The sequence below is a fragment of the Pieris brassicae genome, chromosome 2 (assembly GCF_905147105.1).
Source record: "Pieris brassicae chromosome 2, ilPieBrab1.1, whole genome shotgun sequence".
NCBI classification, from domain to species: Eukaryota; Metazoa; Arthropoda; class Insecta; order Lepidoptera; family Pieridae; genus Pieris; species Pieris brassicae.
The window spans coordinates 6706803-6731358 of record NC_059666.1 but is presented as its reverse complement, the minus strand read 5'-3'; the positions used below and the strand labels follow the sequence as shown (position 1 = coordinate 6731358).

Genomic DNA, 24556 nt, shown 5'->3' with positions numbered 1-24556 from the left:
ACCTCAGCCTTCGGCCGCTGACATCGCTCATGAAGCGATGAACTGCCTTCATCAATTATTATTTTAAAAAGGGCACAAGAATTGCGTTAAATTTTACGGTATTTCACTTACATTTGCTTGAAAGTAAACGGATACAGTGGATCAGGTCAAAATGACTGGAACATGTATGACGATAACAACTAATCTAATTGGTAAAGTATTTTGTATATTTATTTTTGAAAAAATCTTGCAATGCAGACAAACTCTAAGACAATGTCAAAATGGAACAAACCAACATGTTTTCAATAAACGCAGCTGTTGTCGAAGCTATACGTACTTAGATAAAAAAAATTACCTATTTATTTTTAAGTTACCTATTTACAAATTATATTATATTATTATAACTAGACTTCTACTGAAGTACTTAGTGCTAATTCTTATATTTTACGACTTTTATCGTAAAAGTAGGAATTACATTTATTGAAATAGACATAATAATAAGATAAGCTAATTAGTAATTACATATTGCCTACTGAAATGCTTGCGAATTTGCCTTATAAAATCAAGATAGAACGGTAAGCCAGAAGGTATTTCATGACGGCACTTACGGTGCCTACGTCTAAGTACGGGAAAATAAGTTTTAATGAATTTGTCAAAGAACTTTTAATCGAACCGATTCAAACAAGTATACTTAATTGCTTTATATTACTTACATTTGCATATGGACTAAAAGTATCCTAGTATCTTAGTATCCGCAAATAACTCATTTTTTAATGTACTTACATCACTAAAGATAATGTCACATAACCACGTAATTACTAAATTTTCACCAAAGTAAAATTTTAAAAATACACTACCGGATTAAAGATATTACTACTCCTTCAAAATAATTTACTTTTAATTTAAAATTACATAACTATGAGTTTACAGCATATGTTAATTTAACCCGCGTGAGTGTAACGCATTTATAATTCGACTAAGTTCTTTTATGTGTGATACTCGCGTTAAGGCAGCGGCATGTCTACCAAGTAACTTCAATGCCGATTTCGATTTAAAATTGACTTTTCACGACATAATTCTAAATTTACGATAGCATGCAGCGCCACGGATATTATTAAAAAACTGTACCGAATTTTGGTTTTGTCTTGAGATTAAGACATTTGGGTTCCTTACTACATACAATTGTAACTTACTCAATTATTCAAATCGTTAATAAATATACATGGTAAGCTTACAGGATCTAGGATTTCACATTCTTCCATCATTTTTTCCTGTCAGTTTATATTTACGAAGTATGGTTATCCGACATGTTCTGTTATGTTCGTTTAAATGTTTAACTAGGGCGCGATCGTCTCATTGGTATATACTTATTATATGTTGGAATATTAATGTAGAAATTGATTATAAAATGTATGTACATTAATTAAAAAGGAGTTTATTTACTTACCTACGATTTCGTATCGAATGTCATTTCTAAGTATTTTTGAATGAATTTAGTATCAAATAATGTAGCAATCTTGGCTTGAGGATTTTGGTAAAATCATTTATGTTATTTCCGCACCTCGTATAAAATATAAAGTAAATTTCTCACACGAAATTCAGTACGACAAAACTGTTAACACGAATGGCGCGAAATGATTTTTTTTTTCGAAATGACATTTTTTTTGTGACAATTGATAAAAATAGTAGAATGTTGGTGTCCCAAGATTGTGCGCCACGTCAATTTGCGTGATGATCAATAATCACCAATCAACTAAGCCAAAAAATAAAGACTTACCTTAAGGTTGATTTGTATGAAAAACTGAAGTGATGAATACTTTTTTGATAATAAATAAACCTTTTGCTGCTATTACTTTTATTATGCAGTAAGCTTATTATGTAATAAGAAAGTAAATTATACATTTATTTTAAAGTTAGTGTTTCCAATTTTACTTATATACCAGATATAAGAAGGTGTGAATAGATATAGCATTGAATACGGTTTACGGTTACGGTTTATTAAGTAGGTTATATTATAAATAACGGAAAACCAACTAACTGGCTAACTAACTACAAACATTCAGAGAATAAAGGACCTAATTTAAAAAGTAATTTCTGGTAATCGTGACTTGCTTAAAGCCCATTAAAGCCTGTCAAATATATAAAGAAATAGTGACGCTTCACACATGGAATACTGTTCTCATCTCTGACCTCCTGGACCTCCCCAGTACCAGCTCCTTCCACTTGACCGTATTCAACGAAGAGCGATTCAAATCGTCGACGACCAATCACTTTCCGTGCGGCTTGATCCCTTGACGTTGCGTAGAGATGTTGGGTCTCTCTGTATCTTCTACCACATTTACCATGGGGAGTGTTCAGAAGAGTTGTTCGGTCTAATACCCGCAGCTGAGTTTCATCATCGGACGTCGAGGCAGAATTCAAAATACCATCCGTATCACCTCGACGTCCGTCGTTCCACAACTGAGCGTTTTCTAAGGCAGTTTTTGCCACGCACCACCACTATGTGGAACCAGCTGCCCACTGAACTATTTCCGAACCAATTCGTCTCAGGTTCCTTCAAAAAAAGAGCGTACCAATTCTTGAAAGGCATGCAACGCACTTGCGAGCCTTCTGGCAATGTGACTGTGTGGTATCACTTAACATCAGGTGAGCCTCCTACCCGTTTGCATCCTATTACATTAAAAAAACGCCACAGGCGTGAGGTAGGTCAGATTAAGACATCTATATATTTTTTATATTAGTTAAGAACCTAATCTTTTAATTTATTCTAATCTATATAAGATTACACTAATTGTTAAAGCATATTATTCAAAATTTAAGATATTCTATTTGACGGTAAAATAAATAGTAAAAATATAATCGGGCATAGCACTAGAACTTTCATTCTGTGGTATATATGATTAATTAAGTTATACTGTACAATCTTGTATAAATATATAATTATAAAATCTGTGCCAGTTGATTAACTGTTACTTCTGTAGTCTGTGCATTTTAGTATTGTAGTCTGTCTTAATATGATTTCTGTTGTTCTGTGGTGCTCCGTACCGAAGCGTTTAGTGTTGTGTACAATACTTGCAATATTTTAATAATTACATAAAATTGTCAATTGACCAATTAAAACGAAAAAAGTTTACATGAAACTAATGCTCATAGTATAAGGAATTAAAGTGAGGCAAGCTAGTGTAAAGATATTTGCTAAATTTTGTTCGACATCTATACATACTTAGTATTATCTTGAACAGAAGAATGCTGTAAATGATCAAAGGTCTTGTTAAGCAAAATGGCACAAAGGTTTCCAGCTGGGGGGCCAAGCGCGGCGCCATCGAGCCCCATGCCTCAGCAACGTTACCCAGGACCTGCTCAGCCACAGCCTCCTTCCGCTATGCCTCCCAGACCATATACGCAACCTAACTTCCCAGTAAGTACGGTTACAGGAGTGATTAATACCTTGTTTCATGAGTACGTAAGACATAAATTTGCCAAAACCACACATCTCAAGAATCTAAAACTACTTGAATCTTATAACTTGTTAAGTGATGGTTAAAGTCACACTAGTCTGATTTACATGATGATGATTGGTGCTTATTGTATGTAATAACAGATTGGTGGGCTATTTTGACTCGCAAAGTATAGTGACCTATACATCACAACTGTATCATCTTTTTAAAGAAGTTTCAGAAAGACTTTTGTCTGTTTGATTTTCCTTATATTTGCAACCGCTACTGGGTCTGACATTGCTAGTTAGCTTGAATCTGGGTTGCTAGCTTATTAGAATTAAGGGTATAGTTTAAAGCTAAGTCTTAGAACTAAGAATGACATTATATAGTATATTGGAATACAATTTAGCACAAAAAATCTCAACTACAAATGTAAGGGTCCACGTCAAGACTTTGTTCAAAGTATGACCCCTGTATGTAAAATCCAATGTTATTAACATACTATTGTTAAGTTTAGTTATAATAATGTCTGTATAGACATTATTATAAATTTAATTATAAATATGTATATATATAACTTACCACAAAATTAACATGCTACGTAAGTGCATATTATGAATTATTTCTTATGTAAATTTCATTCATTATTTATAGAGGTTTTATCACCAAAGGTTATTATTTCATCTGGAATGATGGGAATTGCTAGCTTTACTTCTGTATTAGCCTTTGTAAAACATAATAATGGTAATATGAATTGATGATAAATGTCCAGTGTACATATCTTGAAAACATCTCTTTAATCTATTTTGTAATGGGTTCTAACTGTTTACAAACATAATTTATATGAAACTACCTAACACTAGGGAATTTTAACTGGTATTCAAACCATTTTTCTAAGAAGTCATGTTTTGTATCTACCTAATGTTTTTCATTTCTGCTACCGTTTCACTGGTAATTATTTAGGTTTAAACACATCAATATTCACATGATTTCCTATACCTTATGAGCACAATATTTGCTTACATACATTACATACAGAAAGTAGAGTCTGTCTATGCATACAAGGGGTTTTAATTGCATATTTTAGGTTAATAATCATATGTGAACCACCAAACAGTCCGAAATACAAAGCACACTACCCCTAAACAATGTCTGTAATTGCAGCAGCGAAGCGGTTTTACTCCACCGCCAGCAGGAGCAGGCCCGGTAGGCGGCGGTAACGTCAGAGTAGCGTACGCCGGGGCAGGAGCTGCAGCTGCCCCACCTCCTGCACCGTACGGTGGCGCTCCTCCGCGACCCGCCGCTCCGCCCGCCCCTACCAAGCGACCGCCCGATGCCCGCCCGCCCTTGCCGCCGCAGCAACGTCCACAGCATTATGCAGGGTGAGCTCCTGGCATAGCGACCGATCGTGATTTCCATTTTTGACTGCAGATTCGTGGCTGAACTGAACACGTGAAAAGTTTGAAGTCCTTTTATGACAAATTTCAATGTGTGCCAGAATCGAATATTTACGGTATCTATAGAAGCAAATGTTACGGATCTTGTCGATACTTCTACTTAGAGAAGTTTATTTCAGTTATAATATTTCGCTGAATCAATATATTAAATATTATATTTGTCATATTAAAACATACAAACTCCCTACATACAATTTCTCCTTTGCTCAACAGTGACGGTTACGGAGCCGGAGGTAAACGCAAAAAACGATTGGCGGACAAGATACTGCCGCAAAAAGTGCGCGACCTAGTACCAGAGTCTCAAGCCTACATGGATCTGCTGACTTTTGAGCGCAAGTTGGATGCAACTATTATGCGCAAGCGCCTTGACATTCAGGAGGCTCTCAAACGCCCCATGAAACAAAAACGCAAGCTGCGTATTTTCATTTCGAATACATTCTATCCAGGTAAATTGCACAAACAAACACTCGCTAACATGTTCTTATATGTCTACGTATGGATCTTTGATTATTTACACGAACGTTTCTGTTGCAAAATGCAACAAAACTGAAACTGAAAGATGTAAAATATATATATCATGTATTGTAATAAAAATACTCCTTGTACTATATGACTCGCTACTCGCATTGAAAAATTAATGACATAATATTTTAGGGTTTTTTGAGTTTATCGCGAACATACAAACAAACAAAGGACGGAGTATTTTTTATGGGCATTATAAAGCTCTACAATATTAATTCAGAACTCAATCATATATGCACGCTATTTCCGACGTGTTCGACCGTTTATTTTCCGTCTTTGCCACAACCACGAAAAAGTCGGTTCATTTTCCCGGTTAATATAAATGTAAAAGAATTTACAAAACGGTATTAAAAACAAACCTATAATCTCTATTTCTTTATGAGTATAGATATAAAATATGTGATAATTATATTATTTCGTAAAATGTAATATATAACCCTAAAATTAAAAAAAGAACCTCAAAGAAATTAAGCTAATGCGTGTAACGTGTTGCAGGTCAGGGCGAGAACGCGGTGGCCTCGTGGGAGCTCCGCGTGGAAGGCCGACTGCTCGACGACTCTAAAGGTGATCCTAACAAAGTGAAGCGCAAGTTCTCATCCTTTTTTAAGTCGCTCGTTATCGAGCTGGACAAAGAGCTGTACGGGCCCGACAATCACTTGGTAGAGTGGCACCGTACGCTCAGCACCCAGGAGACGGACGGCTTCCAGGTGAAACGGCCCGGCTACAAGAACGTGCGCTGCACTATTTTGCTGCTGCTAGACTACCAGCCGCTGCAGTTCAAGCTGGACGGGCGGCTGGCACGACTACTGGGCGTGCACACGCAGGCGAGGCCCGTCATCGTTAACGCCTTGTGGCAGTACGTGCACACGCACCGCTTGCAGGACCCGCGTGAGCGCGAGTACGTGCTCTGCGACAAGTATCTTGAGCAGATCTTCGGCTGCCCGCGCCTCAAACTGGCCGAGATCCCGGCACGCCTGGCTCCCCTCCTTCACGCGCCCGACCCTATCGTCATCAACCACCTCATCTCGGTGGAGCCGCCGCACGACGCCAAGCAGACCGCCTGCTACGACATCGACGTCGAGGTCGACGACACGCTCAAGGCGCAGATGAACGCCTTCCTGCTCTCCACCGCCAACCAGCACGAGATCCAGGGGCTCGACGCCAAGATCCACGAGACGGTCGACACGATCAACCAGCTCAAGACCAACCGCGAGTTCTTCCTCAGTTTCGGCAAGGACCCTCAGCAGTTCACGCAGAAGTGGCTGTTGAGTCAGGCGCGAGATCTGAAGACGCTGAGCGGCGGTGGCGGGGGCAACCCTGAAGAGGAGAGAAGGGCCGCGTTCTACGCGCAGCCTTGGAGCGGCGAAGGGGCCGCGCGCTACTTGCATCATCGCCTCGCAGCACGTCGCAAGGACCTAGATGCCGCCTTGCACCCTGTGCATCCCATGCACCCGGCCCATCTCACCCGCCTCTGAGTGACGCGACTTATCTTATAAATCATATAAATGTCGAAACTTTGTATTAAAAAAATAAACATTTTATAAGTATCGATTACTTACCCTGTTCGGTATAGAATTTTACTTGACAATATAAGATTTCAAAAAAACGTGGAGATCAAAATGGAGCCGAATATACAAATTTTCTTGATCCTACACTGCAAATTATCAAATATAAAATCTGGAAAGCTGTAAATATAGTAATGCTTGAATAAAACCTATCCGAGATTAGTTTATTTAAGGTTTAATCGCTGGAAAGGCCTTGATATTTTTTTATACATTCTGAGTAAATATCTTAAAATATATTATTCTGCGATGTGATCATCAGAGTCACAGCTTCATATATAGAAGTGTATTTGTACATAAAATAGATATATATAGGAGACTTCAAAGTCTTTTTAAAATATGAGAAAGAACTCGCGTCCTCTTCTATATTTGCAACATTTATCTCGGCGCGAAATTAATTGCGGTATAATTATGAAGATTAGATAGTGCTAAGATTGTATCCATAAAAGAGTTCAGTGTCGACTGTGCAGTGCCGAGAATTAATGCCAAGATGTCTTCCCACCTGAAGCCGTGCGATGTAGTACAAGGTAAACTTTTCATCATACTCATATTTCCATTTGTAACCTAAACAAGCCTGCGTCTGATAATTGAAGACGTTTAAACCTTGTTGTACTAACTAATATTTAATTTTAGTGGTAGCTGCATGAAATTATTCTTATTTTATAGTTGTTCAATTTAGACTTAGCAGGTGAATACACCGCGATTGGTAAAAAGGATAACGGGGTAGAAACTTGGCGCATACTGACAAGCGAACTGGTGGCAACCGCGATGCTGGTCTTCCTGTCCTGCCTGCCAGCGTGTGGTGAATCCTCACCGCTGTTGACCCGCGCAGTTGCTGCAGGACTTACCGTGGCGCTTCTCGTTCAGTGCTTTGATCATGTATCCGGGGCGCACATGAATCCTGCCATCTCGCTGGCGGCAGTGTTGAGTAGTCGTGTTAGTATGGCGCGGGGTGTAGGAATGATGGTAGCTCAAGCAATTGGTTCGATAGCTGGCGCATTAGCGGCAGTGATGTTAAACAATGGCAAATCAGCTTACTGCGTTACGATGCCAAATGGAGTAGTATGGCGTGCAGCGGCTGTAGAAGCAGTATGTACTTGCTGTCTGACATTGGCCAACTTGAGCGCCTGGGACATCCGTAACCGACGTTGGCACGACTCGTGGCCATTGCGCGTTGGCCTTGCTGTTTCGGCTTTAACCCTTGCCGCGGTACGTCACTATTTTACTTTGGTTGAATATATGTAATTAAATACATAAGTTCACTTTAGAGATTTATTAGTATATGAAGTATTTACTGCTTTTATACTAAGTAAAAAAAATACATACAAGTAAATAAACCTTATATTAACTGACACAAACGCAATTTAAAAAAATCCTTTATGCACTCTACATAATACCTGGGTAGCTTATAGTAGTTGTAATAAGTAGGCCTGCGTTCCAGGGCGAAATATCTGGGGCTAGCTTAAACCCACTCCGGAGTTTCGCGCCTGCTCTGCTCTCTGGCCACTGGGACCATCATTGGGTGAGTGCATATGATAATCATACGGTATTATTATATTATTACTTCTAACGAAACTAATTTTCCCATATTGAATCCGGAAGACTAAAGATAATCTCAAAATCTCAGTTTAACATGATAACAAAAAGATTAACTTATTATTGTAGAAGTCGATTAAATTTATTAAACAAACTGCCTTATACGTAGACAAAAGATATCAGATATTTGCTATGATTACGATGTTCATTCCGTGTCAAAAGAACGTTAAACATATCATAATAGGTACCTATTTTATTATTATTCCTTGTTTATTAATAAGGCCGATAAAGTAATGCTTACATAACTGCAGTCAATGTATTGAGAATTAATTACTTATTATTACTAAAGAACTTATTACGTGGTTAATTACGACGTGTATTTCCAGATTTACTGGGTTGGACCGCTAGGTGGCGCGTCAGGGGCTACAGCCCTTTACGTTGCCTTATGGCGGCTTCACTGACTCGGGTATGTTCCATCAATCGATTATTATGACTATCTTTCTTAAAAATTTAGCAAACTTAGAAATTAGAAAGAATCTAGGCCCTTACTCTGTAACTCTTAATAGAGACAGCGATACCGATACCGTTTTTATATGCAAGTATCTTTGCCGGGACGTCACGACCCCATTGGTGGAATAACCTCGTGCGGTGAGAGAGATTCCCGGAGCACATGCAACTCCCAAAAAAAAATTAAAGTGCAGAGGAAAGAAACTACCTCAGGGTGAGAATTGCCCTTTGGGCGGCCACCACAAGGCCGCTCAGCACCCGATGGTGGGCGCACAGGTTGCCCTTCGTATTCTTCAATTAACCAATTTCGCTGCAAACGGAGTAAATCAGCAAAGGCTTGCCGTGGACTTCACAAATGTTAAGGGGCTCAACTCCAACATCAAAGCTATCCACTTTCACTTAGAAACTGCGTAGACGGCCTTGCTCTTTCTTAATGAGACTCAGATATCCTACCCGGAGTAAAAATTGGAACATTCATTTGTGCCGCGGGCAGGAGTTTGCGTGTACATCAGAGCGGATATCTGTTCTCGTCGCCTCGGGACGCTTGAAGGATGGGACCTATCTAACCTCTGGTGACTATGCGTGTGTGATTCTATGCGTGACTGTATAGCTCCCATAGTGGAAAACACCGCTAAAAAACATACCATTTATCGCTACTTCTCTCTTCGACGACACGCTTCTTAAAGCTTCAGCTAGCATCGCGGTCATTTGGAAGGGAAGGCTAAATTAGCCTCCAAAAAGCTTGGTGTGCTCAGCAATGCGAGACGGTACTTCACCTTGGGCCCTCGTTTGCAACTCTATAAAGTGCAAATTCGGAGGCAGTAGCTCCCCAGTACCAGCTCCTTTCGCTAGACCGTATTCAACGAAGAGCGATTCGAATCATCGACGGCCAGTCACTTTCTGAACGGCTTGATCCCTTGGCGTTGCGTAGAGATGTGGGGCCTCCATGGCATCTTACATCTTCTACCGCATTTACCATGGAGAGTTTTCAGATGAGTTGTTCTGACTACTTGCATCTCATCATCGGACATCAAGGCAGAAAATCAAATACTATTCGTATCATCTTGACGTCCGTCGTTCGCAAACTGAGGGTTTCTTAAGGCAATTTATGCCGCGCACTACCACTAGGTGGAACCAGCTGCCGACTGAAGTATTTCAGAACCAATTCGACACAGAATCCTTCAAGAAAAGTACCAATTCTTAAAAGGCCGGCCGTGCGAGTGTCCATGGGCGGTGGTATCACTTAACATCAGGTAAGCCTCCTGCCCGTTTGCCTCCTGTAGCATAGAAAACATCAATATCCAAAGCGCTGATGTCGCAACCTCATTATTAAGAGCTATTGATAATTACAAAGTAAACAGCTGTTCTTGACATTGACTCAAAAAACATAGTTTTTGTAAATGAATTCGTACATCATTGTCGATCGATAAAACGCTTTAATACATTTTTAGCTATTGTTTACAGTAATATATGTAATCTATTATATGGTATTTATATGCAAGGTCAAATAGTTCAAAGAGTGTTATTAAAATTGGCCTCCTGTTGCCTGAAATTATTTTAAAGCGACATCTTGAGCTTACAAAAAGTGACACGACATTATTCCGGTAAAAAAAAACTAGTTCAGTATTTTTTTGTTTAAAGATTTTTACATTAAATTTTTTTGTAATTAACAATGTTGACGTAAAATTAACATTCATATAAACATAAACATAGATAAGGAACTAAGCAATGTTCTTGTATGTGTGAACTTAAGATTAAAGTTATTATCATAACAATTTATGTTTGTAAAAGATGTAATTAACTAATTAAACCAACAAACTTATAAAACAACGGTATCTAGACTATGCCAAACGAGTTATATCCTCTTTCTCTTGTGGTCTCCATATGGAATTTTAATACAGTGTAAAATCTAGGACTTAAGGAACTGAACTGCGTATTGTCTGAAGAGAAGGCAGAGTTGTTTTATAGAAGAAACCTCACATTCTATGGCACAAGGCAAACCGAAGTCGAGTTATTACGTCGTTTGAGGGAGCTTGAAATAAATAGTTATATTTTTACATCGTATAATCTGACTTCTTTTTCCAAAGGTTGAGGCAGATACATTTCTTTGACTGTTTCATTACCTTTTTTAGCTATATACAAGTAGCCTTCATCGCCAAGCGCGGGTTGGTAGACGGCAACAAGCTGTTGATTTTTGGAGGACCCCTCACACTGTCCAGGCTATATTGAGATAATTTGCTGCTCCTAGTCAAAAAGATGCCAGGGTCTGACATTACGTTTCGAGAAAGATAATAAAACTTACCGTCAAAAATACACGCCACGGTCAAACATCATCCCATTGTCTTCACGGATCTTTTGTTTAGTTTTAAGACAACAAATTTTGTGAAATAAAGATTGATTTTATTCTGAACATCAGTTTCACTTCTGACTCACCGAGCGACTCTTTGAGCCGAGGTAATCATGTTCCTGGAACAATATCGAAATTATTGACTAAAAACAGGGTTTTTCTGTGAGTTTTAAAGGGCCTACAGTAATTATATTTCCTACTGGCGAGCTTCGCACAGGCAATCGTAACCAGTAAACCTTGAAAAATTTCATACCTAATGGCTACCCATCGGTGAAAGCCGCAATAAAAGGCCCGCAGCGCACTTGCGAGTGCTCTGACATTGAGAGTGTAAATGGGCGTGTCACTTAACATCAGGTGAACCTCTTGTCTGTTTACCCCATTTTCCATAACAAATATACGTGTAGGAATGCTACCAACAAGTTTAATATCTTAATATTTTTGAAGCGAAATTTCTTTATCGGCGTTGAAATAAAAATTACCGTCACATTTTCCGTTACGCGCCATTTTTTTCTTGTCCGTAATAATAAAATTTATTGCAAGAATATGGTACAATAGTAAATTCGCATATTCTGCCACACACAATGGCGCGCAAATTTGTCTTTAAAGGAGTTTTACATTATTAGTCATATGAATTGGCCAATTACATATCAAACCAAATGTTATTAAATTTATATCAACTACAGTGTCTCACGCAAATAATCATTTATTGAATAATACATTTTTCCAAAAGTAATATACTAAGTCGATTTTTAAAGACTCTAGTCGGAAGATCTTTTAATTATTTTGTTAAAGTATTGTACACTTTAATAGCCATACAAAAAGCCTTTTTCCTAAACAGTTCCAGATTGATTTTTGGCACACCTAATTTCTCTCCATGTCTGCTTCTTACTTCGACTCCTCTTCGAATACCACCATCGGTTGTTTCGAAGAGATTCGAAGCCATTAATACTATGACAATGATAGTAATAATTCTATTACAATTAATGAAATTCTGTAATAATGCATATTTGCATTGCATTAAATGCATATTTTTTCGTAAAATAAGGTCATAAAGAAGTTACACTTCTTACGTGTGTACACTAGTACATACACACATTTTTTTTTAATCAGTTCAGTAGATCCATAGAATACGATTACGATCAAATAAGATTGGGTCTATTTTTAATGTACTCAAAATTTTACCAAGGCAAACAACGCAATTCACGTGAATTTAAAAATAAAGAAGTCTGATTTCCAAATTAAGTAACAGCTGTTATGGGTGTAATGACTGTCGAATAATAAAATTCTCAATCATTTTTATATCTTCACTCACAATATTGTAACAGAATCATCATGGCATTTGCGGTCGGAGCAGTGCAAAACTACATCTTTTGTTATGGGGATGTCACGTCATTACTATTCGTAATCATCTTGATACCCTCCTAATATGAAACATTAATTTATTTTTATTTTATTATATATTAAAATGTATAAGTATACAATTTTTGGGTATAAATGAAATGACTCGTAGGAAATAGGAATTACATTAAGTAGCATAACCGCCACGCAAGATCTTTTAAAAATCGAATATCCATATGGCTTAATTTTTTTTCTGTTTGCCAGTTTTTCATATCAATTAGGGGAAACATTGAAATATCTTTACAACATTAAGGGTCTGTTTCACAATGTACGGATAAGTTACAAATAAGCTATTTATAACTTATTGGTAGGATAAACACTATTGTTGCGTTCACGACTCTCAGATAGCGCTGTTCGTCACATAAAGTCCACCATAAGTTACGAGTCCGATGAAACGCGAAGTGTCTTATTCGGAACATTTATCTTCCAAATAATTTGTGTTGCATAGCTATTTGATACTTTATCCATACATTGTGAAACAGATCCTAAACGTAAAGAAACGCATGTTTTGGGATAAATGTTTCAGTTCTAACAATAATATACAATTTTGTGAGATTAAACTTGTATTATATGAGTAAAACCCATTCACTATTGCAATTAAATTATATTTATTAATCACTGCCACCGTAACAAATCACATTAACCTAAACTTTAATTAACTCGTTGTCTATTTTTGTCGTTGGGTGTCGATCTATCAAAATAGATACAGGAAAGGCTCCGTATCGAACTGATCGGGCGTTTTGGCTATTAGTGAGTGCCGCACTCGCTACGCTCATTATCAAACGGCGTAATTAGTAGCTTCGGCCAAGACATTTCTGATAAACCGTGTTTGGCGAATGTCACATACAAATGGTGGCAGCCTGCCGTACTGCGAGCTGTGTCTATACACACATCGCTGAAACAATATGTGTACAGGCTCATCCAGTCAACATTTAGAAACGCGCTGATAGGTTGCGACGATGGGGAAATTAACATGGAATTAGGCTGTGTTGAATCGGCTACAGTTTGACAATGTATTAGAAGAGTCAGCTATAGCGAGCGTAGCGATGTTATTTTTGACCGATAACTCGACACACACCTCTGACCTCTGATAGCAGATATTTGAATAATATTCAACAAATACTTCAATCAGTTATTTCTAAATTACATTGTTCGATAAGACCTTATATGTAATTAGAAAGGTAATAGAGTTAACCTTGTCTTGTGTAGTTGACGACGAGTACGGGATTGCAAAGGGCTTAACAAACGACAAGGGCACAGAAGTAGGAGCAACAATATAATCAAAGATTAAGGACTCTTTTGAGTACAATCACTACGATTAATACGTGTCGTTACTGAGTGCGCAAAGGCAGAAGCACCCTTGGCGGCACTGTGAGAGGTGCGGGACGCGGGGGAAAGAAGTTGACAGTCTTGGCTCAATAGCCGATATCGGACTCCGCTAGTTGTGATCGCGCCGCCACACGCCACACACCCTGAACACCGCTTTCCGAGAGTTCACATCAACTTGCCATACGAGGGCTGCATTTATCGCCGATGGCCACAGACGGTCAGTACACGAGCTTTGCCACACCTCCGAGAGATCGACAAAAATATAAATTTGCGATTTAAGACATTGCAGCAGCAACCAAGTTTTGTTCAGATTTTTTTTGTTAGTGTCTGAATGATGTGTGTGTGGTATTGGTATTAAACACCGCAGTTTTTTTCTTTTCTATAAAACGAATTGGGCAGATAAGATAGATATTTTAGTGTTTGACCTATGAAAGTAATACTTAATATAATATGCAAATGTTTAAATAGTTACAAGATCATTAATGATATAAAATTATACATAGTTTATGGAGTCGACCTTGAAAGGTAAGCTACTAAACTGGTTCTCAAAGATAAATAAATAAGAAGACTTGCCTAAGATGTGTTCCTTGCAGCCGGTCTTAAGGGTTACATTATCCCTAACAATTAAGCGCCATGAAAACTGCGCTAAGTATCAACAAGTGGTTGTCCGACCTTTACATTTTTAACCGTCTACAAACAAACGTTGACTTAAGTATATATTAATAAATAAATATTCATTATTCAAACGAGTGATTCGTAAAGCTGAGCGTCGAGCGACGGCGTCTAAGGTCACGGCGCTTTTACAATACTGAGTGCCTACCGCTCACCTTATTTGTGATTTAATTAATAAATAAGTTGTTGCACTATGATTAAATAAAGAGGCCTCGTATGTATAACGCATTTTATAGCAAACTTGAAATTAATATTAGCCAGGTAGGTAATTGTTTTTGGCATTGCTAACACATATTTACAGTCTTAAAGATCAGACAAAATCGAATTAATATTTTCATTTATACTGTTGCCGCAATATATTGAATAAGTTTGATTTCGTATAGACTTTAACAATTACAAGATTTTTGATTGATATTTAATTATATATATATATATATATATATATATATATATATATATAAAACTTATAGGAAAATATATAAAGTGTGGATTTACAGAGAAAGGTGCGCGCGCGTGGGCGGTAATGTGGTGGCGCGCGCTTGTTGCCGAGGTGCTGGCTACAGCGTTGCTAGTGGGGCTCGGCGCTGCTGCTCTGCTGCCTCCCGGTGCACCATTATCGCACCCTGCGCTAGCCTTCGGTTTCCTCGTCGTCGCCCTCATCGAGGGGTTCGGCGGTATTTCGGGTGCGCACATGAACCCGGCCGTGACGCTCGCGGCGGCGCTGGCTGGGCGGCTCCCGTGGGCTGCGGCGCTACCTTACGTTATAGCGCAAGTGGTGGGCGCCACGCTTGGATTCGGAGCGCTTATGCTGCTATCGCCGTCAGCGTTCTTTGAGAGCGGGCCGGTGGGCGGAACAGCACCAGGATCTGGCGTGGGCGTGATAAGCGCAGCGTTATTAGAGGCGCTCTTGACGGGAACATTGGTGTTGACGGCTGGTGGCATTTGGCGAGCAGAAGATGCGGGTCGTGTCGATCCTGCGGCGTCCTTGAAGCTTGGTCTGGTAGTGGCGGGCCTAATTTACGCAGGCGGCCCTCTCACGGGCGCCAGTCTTAATCCTGCCCGTAGCTTTGCTCCTGCACTCTTGCAGGGTTTCACTGCCGACCATTGGGTGAGTCAATTCAAACCAAAGAAACATTCGGTCTAACGTTAGGCTCGTTGATTTATAAAAATATAAATAAAATTTTACTATTCTTAGTAATTGTTGTAAATTAATTATTATCTAGTATTGTCTGTAAATTATTATTGTATCAAAGAATCTGTGATTTTTTATTTATTACAAATCAGTCGGCTTGAACCAGTAGTGGGAACTCGAATTATTTATAACAATAAAACAGGGTATCTGGTTGCGACCACAGAGCTTGAATGATATCGATCCTTGTTAATAAATAATAATAAAATTAATTTGTGGCGATATATTTTGCTCAACTACGATATGTGTACAGGTATACTGGGTCGGTCCACTGGGTGGCGCAGCGGCAGCTTCGCTCCTTCAGCGCACTCTTGGCCCGCCCGCACGGCGTCCTGTCCGCCCCGAAGACCTACCCTTACACGACAAAGCCGAGGCATAACGACTCTCCTACTACGTTACGAGTGTCGTAAACTTTGTACATATGTAACTTAATAAACTTTTATATATTGTAAAATTTCAAAAAGTACTCTAGGTTATTTTACTTATTAAGAAAATTTATTTATTTTGATACCTGGAAATTCTGCGTCTCCACATTCTAGTTCTATTATGAATGTAGTAGCTAGGGACGCAACATACAAACTGTATAAACATTTGTATAGTATTTAACTTAACATACTACACCGCCAAAACCAATAAACATTAATAATAAGTAGGACAATAGACATCATTATCTCTAACAAGTCATTATAACATATAGTAGCGTAGCAAATAGTATTCTTTTTATTAGTTTGCAAGTAATTTGTCACAATAAACTTATCTACACAGTTACTCCTTAGGTATTTTGATTATATATTATTAATTATTATTGTTACAAGTATTTTTAATTGCTCCATTGAGAAATATTTTAATTATAGGAAGGATTTAGCTGAAAATTTAGCGTAAATGGATGTTTTAGTTGCATAGTGGAATTTATTTATGTATGAAATAATAAATTAGGTTATATAAATTTCAAAGGTAAGCAAAATTATTTTTCTAAATTAATGGAGAGAAAATCATTAGAACTTACAGCTTCATAATATATCTTAGCTTTCTAAAAAGTAGTTCCTGAATCTTTTTAAAAATTTGATTGTACATACATTTTATATTATCACATGAAATGCACCAAAAGTAATAATGTATCTAAATTCTTCTACATTATCTTGTAGATTAGTTAGACTGGAATAAAAAAAATTAATACCAATTAAGAAATCGCTTCATCATTTATTATTAACTTAAATAAAATTAAATCAAATATTTTACACACCTAATTATAGTTAATGCTATGTGGGATGCTCATAATCTTTTGAGGATGCGTCTCTTGTCTTTGGCGAGAGGTGGTTGGGTTCGGCGCTCACGCTTCGCTCGGGGGGCAGCGTCAGAAGGTTCGCTTGCTGCAGAGGCGTGCGCTGGGCCAGAGGCCGCGTCTGGACGCGCGTGAATATCGGTATAGAGCTTTGCTCGAGCGAAGTAATCGTCGTACCTATCGCGGAGTAACGCTGCCGCGTCAGCATTTAGCGCTGAATCAGGATTGGGCGCAATGAGTAGGCACTTGACTGCGAGTAGTGCGTGCTCAAGCCCTAGTTCCGGACGCCAGTCGCGCTTCAGTGTGTTCACACAGACCTCACCAACAGATGACACGTTAGGGTGGAAGACACGCGTGAGGAAGTACGCGCGTGGCGGCACGGTTGGGAACTCTCTGCCTAAGACCAGCCGCACCCGGAAAACGCCACCAGCGTAAGGTGTCTCTGCTGCAAAACGACATTTGTTACCTACATATTATAGAATGTGATCAAATCTATCATAAAATGTCAAACTATTCTTTTGAAATTATTTGTTTTAATTAGAATTATTATTAGGTGCCTTAAATTAGTGTAGATACAAGATTGGGTAGTTTACAATAGGAAAAGGACCATAATTTTGATTGTTGTCATTATAATGATTAAAAGAAAAAACTATCAATCACCATACATTTAAAATATTGTAAGTTACATCAAATTTTTGCGCAATATTTATCAGGATTTCACATATTTAAAGCTCAATTGAACAATGGTTCAATTAATCTAGTCCTCGCAGTGATTACTTAGTTCATATTACATAATATACTTACTTCATAAGCCTTTAAAATTTAATGTTTTTATATTAAAATATTGCTTTGTTCATATGTAGTTTATATAAATTTTAAACATAAACAAAAGATAATGATCTGAATATTTTACACTGGTCCATGTTCCTTAATGAACAATATAGCATACAAACTTGTTTTTATAACATTTAATGAAACCCGTTAGGGATTTAATTCTGTACTATAAAAAAAACACTTGTTCAGTATTCATGGGTACTAATTGCAAAATGTACTTGGTTTAAAGATTTAGTGTGTTGCTTTTAGTTAACTACTGTTTCCGTCATTTTAAATCATTTAGCTCATTAGAAAAGAGATTGTTACCGGGTCCGTCGACGAGGGCTACAACGTCGGTGAGGTCGTCGTCACGCAGCAGCAGCTTGATCCCAGCAGGTGGGTTGGCAGCCAACCGCCGTAATTCGCGCGCCACGCCGCGTAGCACCTGCGGGCACACATTCTCCACATTCGACATCACGCCCAGCGCTTCACCATCACTAGCCACCAGACGCAACTCCAACCGCCAACGTTTTTATGATGTCACTTCCTGCTGATTATCAAGCTCTTTCTTGGTTTGGATTATTAATTATACTATGCTTCTGAGCTAAAAATATAATTTCATCGGTTAAATTGTAAGATTTTATAAATTATTAACGTTTAACGACACAATATATTTTCTTTTTTTTTGTTTTATATTAGTCTGGGCAATTATAAACGGTAAGTGCTATAGATAAAGATATAGGCTATACTTACATTATATATATTTCCACAGAATATATAACCGAATAACCTAAGAAATAAAAAAAATAATAAGCATTTATTTTTCCCTGGTTAAAAAACACGGTAAATCTTTAAACAAATTTACAGGATAATTCTTGCTAGTGTGTTAGATTGATATTTAATATGTAGCAAAAAGCTTAAACCTAAAAACAAGCTTTAAATAGCTCTTTTTATTTAACGCACTAAATAAATGATAATGAGATTCCATCCTGATATTAAATATTAAAACCGTGTAGTTCACGATTTAAGGCATAACTTAATAGCACTTTGTGGTCTAGCCATATTAATACCGAAAAGTTATCTACATACGCCACCGCTTTTGAGTAATTATACTATGGAAAACGCTTCGTTCGCAGTCAAGAGACACTACCACAAAGTGGACAGCGTAGCTGCGATCCGCTGTTCGTAGCACCTTATTCTGTCATATTGTCTTGGATTAAATGTATTCCTAATCTAATCCTAATAACATTTACAAACCTAGTAAAAGTAAAAACTTTACAATATTAATGTTAATTTGCAATAAGAACCAGAAATTAAAATTAAGTATGGTTTGTTCACGTTCTCTCATAAATTTAAACAATAGAAATAGTACTGCGGATTGATAAATAAAGAGTAAAAAGAAAATAGATTACCAGTTGATAAAGTCCAAGAAATTAAAAAAAACAGACTAGTGTGAACACTGAAATTAATGTTTGATTAAAGCTTTAATTATGTTTGATTTTAATTAGGTTTGGTGTTTGTGCTTGAAAATTTTCAATGTCAATTTGAATGCAGATTTTGAGTTAATATTATGGAATAAGTCTATTATTTTCTAGTGATTTGCTACTACATAGTTTGAATTGTCTCTGTTTATCTCCAATAAATCCAATTTCAATTAAACTTAAGTAATTATTTATAAAAGTTGATTGTTTAAAACCTATTTTTCCTTTCAAAAGTGAGAATTGTAAAACAGCAAGTACTCAATGAAAAGGTATTAATAAAGATGATAAAATAGAAACCTAGTCTGGTACGAAATTATGACCCTTAATTAACTTTTGATTCGTTATTGGTGCTCCAACATCTTAGATATAAATTTAAGTTTGATGCTGATTTATATCAATTAACTTTTGTTTATATCAGTATATTGCTACTAGTTAATATGTGAATGCAAAACCTGTTAAAGTAAGGAATTAATAAAAATTGTACCTATGTTATTATATATTTGATTTTATTTTCGGTAATTGCATTAATTGACCTATGTCTTGATTAGTAGGAAAAGCCATTGAAGTGGTTCACATTACTCTCTTGCATATAGCAATAAACGAATATTGTACACCTAATGCATATATAAATGACCTGTACTATAGTTAGAAATATTAAACATACAGGTAGTAAAATAAAAATATTTCAGTCAGAGTTTTTTTTAATTAAAATATAAGGCACCTCTGTAGACTGCATTCCTTAACATATTGCGAAGTATAAATAGAAAAATAAGAAAATATAACAACTTGTTATACAATACAAACATAACTACTGAACACACAGATGCACTAAATTAAATGCATCATTAATGTAGATGTAATCATATTTATATATGTAATTAAAAACAGAAAAATCTAAATTAACTAAGGGGTAGCAGAGCGTGGTTGGATAAATATCTAGTGGGAAATGGTGAAGGCGATACAACATCTCCCTCAAGTGGAAGACCACAAAGAGACGTGAGACCATCAGCATGGACCAATGATTACGAGTTAAGTCGCTGCGTGACCGCGTTACGTCAGAAAATAATGACGACAATGACTGCTCTTTAATCACATACAAAGAAGCTGTGACTGGCTCCGACAGACGACATTGGAAGAAGGCGATACAATCTGAAATAGAATCATTACAGAAAAATATCACTTGGGTATAAGTTGACAAGTCAGAAGCCAAAGAACACAAAATACTGTCAAACCTTGTGACATGCTCGCAAGTAGCGATTTAAATCAATACAGGAAACTGCCCAGGAAAAGGAATATCTTTAAAGGGAAGCAGTGGAAAGGTTACTGTACCAGACCAGATATCGCACAAGCGATCAATCTACTTAGCAGGAAGGTCAAAATTCCCACTAGAGTTGACGTCACAAATAAAATATTCAAAAGTAAAGAAAAACATAATCCAAATTCAAATGTAGTGTATCATAGACAAGTATAAGTGGACAGCATCACGACCTTCCGACACTAATAAATGAAAGTATTAATGGGCAGCAATAAAACTCAATATCTTGTTTGGGTGCTGTTCTAAACCAAAAAATGTTCAATTCATAAAACCTAACATAAGATGTTGTCATGATTTCTTTAAATTTTTTAGATACTTTTGTAAGGTTATATACCTGCATGCATTTGATACATAACAGAAAAGGCCCTCCAGTTACTATGATAACATATGTCCTGGACCATTTAACAAAATAGTGATTGTTTTCTTAACACAAACATTATAAATAATAATAGTTATTGTAAATATATAATTCTTCCCAAAAGTTACAAATACAGTTTGTTTATAATAAATATCTCATTTACATTCAAACTGCCAAACTTAATACGATTAAACGTGGAAGAACATAGTTTGAGTTTACTGTTTTCTGTTCTTGAAGTAATGAAAAAAGGTAACAATCTTACTTAACCAAGCACTATTTCTTACTCCACTCCTCTTATTTTTTAAATTATTCATAAAATACTTCATCTCTCTCTTTATCAAATTCATATTCAAGTACATAATCTAACACTTAAATTAATTAAAAGCTAAGACTTTAATACAACTTCTCTATTGGTGCCACCAATTTAGTGGTTTCTGTAAATACTTAAAGTTGTCTTATTATCTTCTCTTTTTCTGAAAAGAAAATATTAATTTTGTTAGTACTTTAATCAAATAGAAAACTGATAAACTCGTATAAGATCTTTCCAAGGTTTATTCAGTAGGTAACTTTAATATTAAACTTCTTTACTTTATTCTAAACTTTAAAATATACTTCATTTAAGTTTTTAATAGCCAAACAATGTCAGTAATTCCTACGGGACTTAAATTAAAAATTTTCATAATAAACTTCTCCATATTAACTTAGTAATAAATAATTAAAGAAAACGTCTTACCGATACTTAGTATTGTTTACTAGATTGTATATTTTTAAAGTTCATGAAGCATAAATCCAGTTGATTTGATACATTTAAATCATAATATTGATTGACAATAGCTTTTAATATATTAAGAACTTCTAATTATGTTCATTAGTCTGCTTTCACATCTAAATAATACAAATAAAATGTACTATAATTTTACTTTATGATTATAAGCAATATTAAATGGTATAAAGTTTACAACAAACAATTACCTTTAACTTACATGCAATATAAATATAAATAACAGATATCCAATATAACTAGGATGTTCGAATTTCAGAAAACTATAGCTTAAAGAAAGAAATATTTACCTGTACTAATTTGTTGATATTCTTGATATTTTCATATTTATCGGCGTCTATTATGTTATCCTCGCATTAATTCATTGAAAAACTAAAAGTCTTAACTTAAAAATATTAACTCTAGTTTACATCATTATAATGATACAAGAACGAAAAAGCTAGATCAAATTAAAATTACAAATACTTAAAACTCAAACCTTTCGTTAAAACGTCCAAAATATGTCATTTTTTAAAACATGGCAGATAAACGCCGTTTTTTCTACACTGTCGAAACATTTATAATTGGCGGTTGACTACCGAAAAGCGTAAGTGTTAATATGAGTCTTTTCGTAGTACCGTCATGGCTTCGCTTATTGTTTCCCGACTCACGCCTTTTGGGCCTAGGCTACCGACTGTCGACACGAGCTGTCATTTTCATACGAATAGTTTTCGTCTTTCTACAATATATACTACTGTTAAGGCATCTTGTCTAAGCCGCCTGCTATTAAGTATAGTCTAGCTGTCAAAATTAAATTTCACTCATAACCTGTGAAGTATGAAGATTGAAAATTTAAACTCTGGCGTTTTAGGTGTTTACGAACCAAAACTAATGATATAAATTTAATATTTTTAATAAAGATTCTGCATTTGGTGAACACCAAGTCTTCATTTTTCCTAGTGTATGTTACTAAATATAAAAATATTATTTACTAAGTATAACGCTCAAAATAGCTGTACAATTAAATATTTGTAGTAAGGTGTATTATAGCTTGTTAAATTACTGTGACAAGATATAGCAGCAAAGAGATCAGTTTCAATATTGATCATGTCTTCCTGCAGAAGAATCGATTCTGAGAGTTCGGAAGTCGACAGCAGCCACGGCAATGACATAGGATCCAAAGGATTGAAAAAAAATCCAAGGGAACGGTTTCGTGTAGGAGTGTGTCTGCTACGGATATATGACGAGAAGGATCCGCGTGCGCACTGCTATGTGTCGGTGGATCCGCACCGCCGTGTCCGTTGGCTCGAGCAACGGCTTCGCGACTTACTAGCCGTGACTGAATCCTTTGTGCTTCGCTCCCGTGGACATTTACTACCTAGTGCCGAACGGCTCACTATCCTCTGTCCTGATGACCCTGTGGAGTAAGTAAACTAATCGGAATTCCTTTTCCCATTGAAAATTTAATTTCAAAGTGAACATATACAATACAAGTGAAAGTAGTTAGTACACTATGTTAACCCAAAGGGATTATGTTTATCATAATATTAGATATTATTATGTAGTATTGCGTTAGTTAAAGCATTCTAGGATTCCAATAATAATTCTGTAATCTTTTTCAGAGTTTTTCCAATAAAAACAGATGTAACAAGAAATGTAAAACCTGGCAATGTAAGTTATTTATTGTTAAACATTCTATAAAAAACATACAGTATAATTATTTCGAAAAAATATTTGAACTTGCACCATTATACCAATTTTAAATGTTTTTAAGGAGTACTTGGTAAATTATGGTACAAACAAAAAATCTATTAATTTTTTTGTGTTTCTTAGAGTAAAAATAAGTATCTATCTTCTTTATTTCTAATTCAGTTAAGATAGATTTTAACTGATTGGAAACTTAATTTTGTAGATTTATCATATGTTAATAATGCTTCATAATTAAATGCAATAATATAATTTAATACCTAAACTTTAATTACAGCAGTATTTATGGCTTATAATATTTTTAGCATTCTTATATGATATGTGAAGCTCACAAGTCTTCAATAGATGCAATTGACGGAGGAAAATCAGAAAATGGAGCTGGTGTAGAATATTCCTCAATTGATGGAGGAAAATCAGAAAATGGAGCTGGTGTAGAATATTCCTCAATTGATGAAGGAAAATCAGAAAATGGGGCTGGTGTAGGATATTCCTCTATTGACGGAGGAAAATCAGAAAAAGTGGCTGGTGTAGGGTATTCCTCTGTTCAACATACCAAAGCACAGGGCGAAGAAAAGAGAGAGTCCATTCAAGAGAACGAAAACGAAACAGATCTTGAATCTTATAAGGAAAGAGCGCTAGCAATGTTAGATAATACATTTTCTCAAAGGACTCAAAGTGATGAACAGGATAACATTTGGGTCATGGAAGATTATTCAAATGTCAACAACCAGCGCATAAAGCGAAAGCGGGTGCGTCGCAGACGAAAAAACAACTATTCCTCAGAAAGTAATGGTAATGCTTGGGATCATACTTCGACTTCTGGGCGCGCACCTCGCCTGGTACGCGCATTGCCCAATGGACTTACCACTTAATAAATTGTTTTATAGACATATTTTATTATTTAT

General features: G+C 36.5%; 5 protein-coding genes across 9 annotated transcripts; 4 read left to right on the top strand and 1 right to left on the bottom strand.

The window, feature by feature from the left end:
* Positions 1-172: 172 nt before the first annotated feature.
* On the top strand, positions 173-6960 carry LOC123720786 (brahma-associated protein of 60 kDa). Of its 2 annotated transcripts, none has more exons than XM_045677549.1 (5): positions 173-191; positions 3222-3397; positions 4581-4798; positions 5087-5319; positions 5891-6960. In XM_045677549.1, the coding sequence occupies exons 2-5, from the start codon at positions 3260-3262 to the stop codon at positions 6868-6870; spliced, it is 1569 nt and encodes a 522-aa protein (XP_045533505.1). In that variant the 5' UTR covers positions 173-191; positions 3222-3259; the 3' UTR covers positions 6871-6960. The 2 variants fall into 2 exon arrangements, with proteins under 2 accessions (XP_045533505.1, XP_045533504.1); XM_045677548.1 differs by lacking the exon at positions 173-191 and adding an exon at positions 2990-3146.
* Positions 6961-7087: 127 nt separating this feature from the next.
* On the top strand, positions 7088-11410 carry LOC123720790 (probable aquaporin TIP4-2). Of its 2 annotated transcripts, none has more exons than XM_045677554.1 (5): positions 7088-7484; positions 7637-8166; positions 8399-8479; positions 8880-8959; positions 11133-11410. In XM_045677554.1, the coding sequence occupies exons 1-4, from the start codon at positions 7448-7450 to the stop codon at positions 8952-8954; spliced, it is 723 nt and encodes a 240-aa protein (XP_045533510.1). In that variant the 5' UTR covers positions 7088-7447; the 3' UTR covers positions 8955-8959; positions 11133-11410. The 2 variants fall into 2 exon arrangements, with proteins under 2 accessions (XP_045533510.1, XP_045533511.1); XM_045677555.1 differs by having other exon boundaries at positions 7431-7484; positions 7624-8166.
* Positions 11411-14157: 2747 nt separating this feature from the next.
* On the top strand, positions 14158-16401 carry LOC123720789 (lens fiber major intrinsic protein-like). 2 transcript variants are annotated; one of them, XM_045677553.1, is made up of 3 exons: positions 14158-14291; positions 15244-15854; positions 16189-16401. In XM_045677553.1, the coding sequence occupies exons 1-3, from the start codon at positions 14279-14281 to the stop codon at positions 16312-16314; spliced, it is 750 nt and encodes a 249-aa protein (XP_045533509.1). In that variant the 5' UTR covers positions 14158-14278; the 3' UTR covers positions 16315-16401. The 2 variants fall into 2 exon arrangements, with proteins under 2 accessions (XP_045533509.1, XP_045533507.1); XM_045677551.1 differs by lacking the exon at positions 14158-14291 and adding an exon at positions 14303-14599.
* A 721-nt stretch (positions 16402-17122) lies between these two features.
* LOC123720791 (ubiquitin-conjugating enzyme E2 S) lies at positions 17123-18750 on the bottom strand. Its single transcript, XM_045677556.1, has 2 exons — positions 18358-18750; positions 17123-17662 (listed from the first exon to the last, which is right to left on the bottom strand). The coding sequence occupies exons 1-2, from the start codon at positions 18503-18505 to the stop codon at positions 17208-17210; spliced, it is 603 nt and encodes a 200-aa protein (XP_045533512.1). The 5' UTR covers positions 18506-18750; the 3' UTR covers positions 17123-17207.
* A 4005-nt stretch (positions 18751-22755) lies between these two features.
* LOC123720788 lies at positions 22756-24541 on the top strand. Of its 2 annotated transcripts, XR_006756086.1 has the most exons (4): positions 22756-22905; positions 23066-23368; positions 23567-23615; positions 23957-24541. XR_006756086.1 is itself a non-coding variant. In XM_045677550.1 (3 exons), the coding sequence occupies exons 1-3, from the start codon at positions 23052-23054 to the stop codon at positions 24521-24523; spliced, it is 933 nt and encodes a 310-aa protein (XP_045533506.1). In that variant the 5' UTR covers positions 22761-23051; the 3' UTR covers positions 24524-24541. The 2 variants fall into 2 exon arrangements, 1 of the variants encoding a protein (XP_045533506.1); XM_045677550.1 differs by having other exon boundaries at positions 22761-23368.
* The last annotated feature ends 15 nt before the right edge of the window (positions 24542-24556 follow it).